General features: G+C 39.3%; 1 protein-coding gene across 3 annotated transcripts in view; it reads right to left on the bottom strand.

Moving 5' to 3' along the window:
- Positions 1-3,168, bottom strand: part of LOC101851672 — a 139,026-nt gene that overhangs the window by 37,217 nt on the left and 98,641 nt on the right. For all 3 annotated transcript variants that reach the window (XM_005107987.3, XM_005107988.3, XM_035972326.1), the window contains exon 4: positions 2,606-2,742. In XM_005107987.3, the coding sequence (XP_005108044.1) occupies positions 2,606-2,742 (137 nt within the window). The remainder of the gene's footprint in view (positions 1-2,605; positions 2,743-3,168) is intronic.

The following is a 3,168-nucleotide window of genomic DNA, read 5'->3' as shown; positions in this document are numbered from 1 at the left end:
TCTCTCTCTCTTGTTCTTTCTCCCCCCCCCTCCTCTGCCCCAGTACGATAGATGTTTTTTGATAAAAAAAGAAGAGCAAACCAGAGAGCAAACCAGAGAGCCCGCCAACCACCCTCACTGTTCAGCCCGGAGAGTGCCCTGTCAACACGTGGACCAAATGCATAGTAAACAAGTTTAACTAATATCTTTTTATCAGTTGAAAAGTTGTCTTCGCTTGTCGAAATCGCAGCAGTTAAAATTCGTTAACATGAACCACCAAATATATTGAATTATGTGTCATCCTATCCGAGAGTACAGGGGTCTCTGTATGCATTATAACAACTGATTACATGTATGATAAGTTCAGCTGTAACCTACTCTTACTAGCATTAGAACTCTTTTGAATTTTCAATTTTCTAGCTACAAATGCCACAGTACACGACCTTACTGTTTTGATTCATATCATCATGTCATATTTTATCGGAAATTCCAGGGAAAGAAATGCTGTGTACTTAAACAAAAAGCAGTCTAGTTCAACAGCATTATGAATAAACAAAACCTCACTATTCCAGCACCGCCCAGAACTGAAAATCTCCCAGACATTCTGGAAACGATACCATCAGCAGTAATTGCAAGAATTCTCCTAGACAAGGTTCGACATGAGAAAAAGTATTCACAGACCGAGCTCAAGTTGCTATTGGTTTTTCCCTTTTTGTGTCTTTCTCATTCCAACCTTTCCAGCACGTTTATTATTCAGTTTTAGAGATTTTTCCATTCAATGCAATAATCATAAATACTGACGTACTTTAATTCTTTTTCTGTTTTCGTTTTCATCTTTTTATTACGATGAATTGAGATTTTTGCCATTTTTGATTACACGGTTAAATTATTTTGGTTCCTTTTAACTTTGGAGCCAGCCAGCAGACCACGATACAAAATCTGCACCCCAACTAAAAAAAAAAGGCACCTATGCCCACGGCTATATTCAAAATTCAGATTACGTTAGAAATTGCAGCCTCAGTTGTACGTTTTCTCCCAGACAAATTGAAAATATGAATAATTTCTCAACCAATCTCGGGATGTCTGAATATCCGAGCTTATGATGGGGTCTTTATTTCCTGTTTAATTCCATTACTTTTATGACCTACTTTTGAACGACTTTTTATGTTACTGGAATACTCACTGGGAGTTTTCTTTATTCGTTTCCTTATTTCTATCTGGCGTTAAATTTTATTTCATGGACGTGTTCTATGTTTCTCTACGTTTCGAGAGCTTACTTTTTCCTTTTTAAAAAAAAAATCGCATTCCTTAAAAATCTCAACAAAGCAACAAAAAGAAAACAACAACAACAACAAAACCGAAATATACCCCCCCCCTAAAAAAAAAGGTTACAGACAAGTGTTAAGATCCAAAACCATGATCAGTGTAGATAGCGCTCTCGTCTGAGAGAGGAACATTCCGACGTCGTCCTCGAAAACGGCGGAAGCAACGACAGGGCGCCTTTTCGGAGACAAATTGAAAGCATGAATAATTTGTCACACAATCTGAAAATGTCTCTGTGTCTGTGGGCACGTGCATTGGAGAGATCAAAACAAACGTGATAGCAAACCCAGGGAGCGCTGTCGGCTCTTCCGAACCACCATTATTTCGGTTTCCTTTTCGGGCCGCGTTTCATTTCCGCTTGTGGTAGTTATTGAGGGAATTATTTACCCTTTCTGCCATGTCCCGCGGTGTCTAGCGTAGAAGGGTTTCATGCTCCGGCGCCATGTGTGTTAAACAAGCTGTATGCACCATTGGAGAGGAAAAATGTCCCAGACATTTCTCAATCAATTTACTATTGCTACCCGCAACCTATTTTACTTTCACATATTGGTTTCACTCATCACCTGCACTTTTGAAGCTAGAGAAAAAACCCAACACATTTATCTTTTAGTTTTGATTAATTTAATTAAAAACAAATGAACTGTAACGCCCTACTACCAGTGCCACTATTCCTAAAGTTATGTTCCTTAGCTGACATTTCCATAGCCCTGGCCGTTATAGAACTATTTATATGCAGATTGAGTTTATGGAGATCTTAAAAAAGAAAACTAAAAACGACCAAAATCCTAGAGAATCCGCGTGGATGTGAAACTCTGGCTCTCAGGAAATAGACAGTGTAAGTACTAAAACGTATGGCAATGTTTCAATGGATTCTTCTTAATTAAACTTGAGCAATTTCTTTAAAATTGGGTGAATGTTTTGTTAGTCTCTCTACTTATACGCTTCTTTCTAACAGCACCAACACCACCAGAAGCAACAACAACAACAACAACGACTTCGATGACGATGACGACGACTTCATATTTTCTTCAATATTACGACGACAATGACGACGACAATGGCGATGCCACTACTTTTGATGGTGATAAAAATGATAGGGAATTATGATAGGAAGGAGCGGAATTCCAATAACTGCGTCTAGGACAACAACAACGATGACGACAACACCTACTCCAAAGACAACACACGGACAAAAAATAACACCACCATTGTCACAGCTAATGACGGCATAGACCGAATCTTTAGTAGAAAAAAAAGACCAACAACAAAAACGAGCAGTAAAGCGAAAGAGTGAGTAACTTACCAGCGCTTTCTTTTGAGCCCTCTTCCTGGAGTGAGCGATGTAGAACTGGCGTAAGGCAAGTAACAGCATGAGGCCCCCAACAGCCAGCAAGATAGGACCTGTGATGGGAACACTCTCTCCGAACACATCGTGGACACCTGGAGGGATGACCATGTGGGTGGTCAAGGATACAATTGGGAAAGGGGTAGTGGGGTGGGGTGGGGGTGTCATCGTTAAGAAGATGTTTGTGAATAAAATAAAATCATATTAATTATTCTTGCACGTGTAAGCTTAATTAAGATCTGGGTGTTTCTTTTTATTTATGTGGTATCCTTACAGAGGCACGCTCATTTGACCTTATAGAGTTGCGAGCGCCGTAAAACTCTTACTAAACTAAGCTAAACTTACTTACCAAAGGATGTTCAAACTTGCTTAAATACAGCTTTTTAGTTGAACGTTTTTGAACTAACTTACTTACCTCGGTAATAAGAATGTACTTTGATATAATATCAATATTCTATATGCCCCAAAACAGTGTTCTCAGAGAGTTCAGCGGCAGAGAGAGAGAGAGAGAGAGAGAGAGA

The sequence above is a fragment of the Aplysia californica genome, unplaced genomic scaffold (genome assembly GCF_000002075.1).
Source record: "Aplysia californica isolate F4 #8 unplaced genomic scaffold, AplCal3.0 scaffold00648, whole genome shotgun sequence".
Lineage (NCBI taxonomy): Eukaryota > Metazoa > Mollusca > Gastropoda > Aplysiida > Aplysiidae > Aplysia > Aplysia californica.
This window is presented reverse-complemented; position numbering and strand designations above follow the sequence as displayed.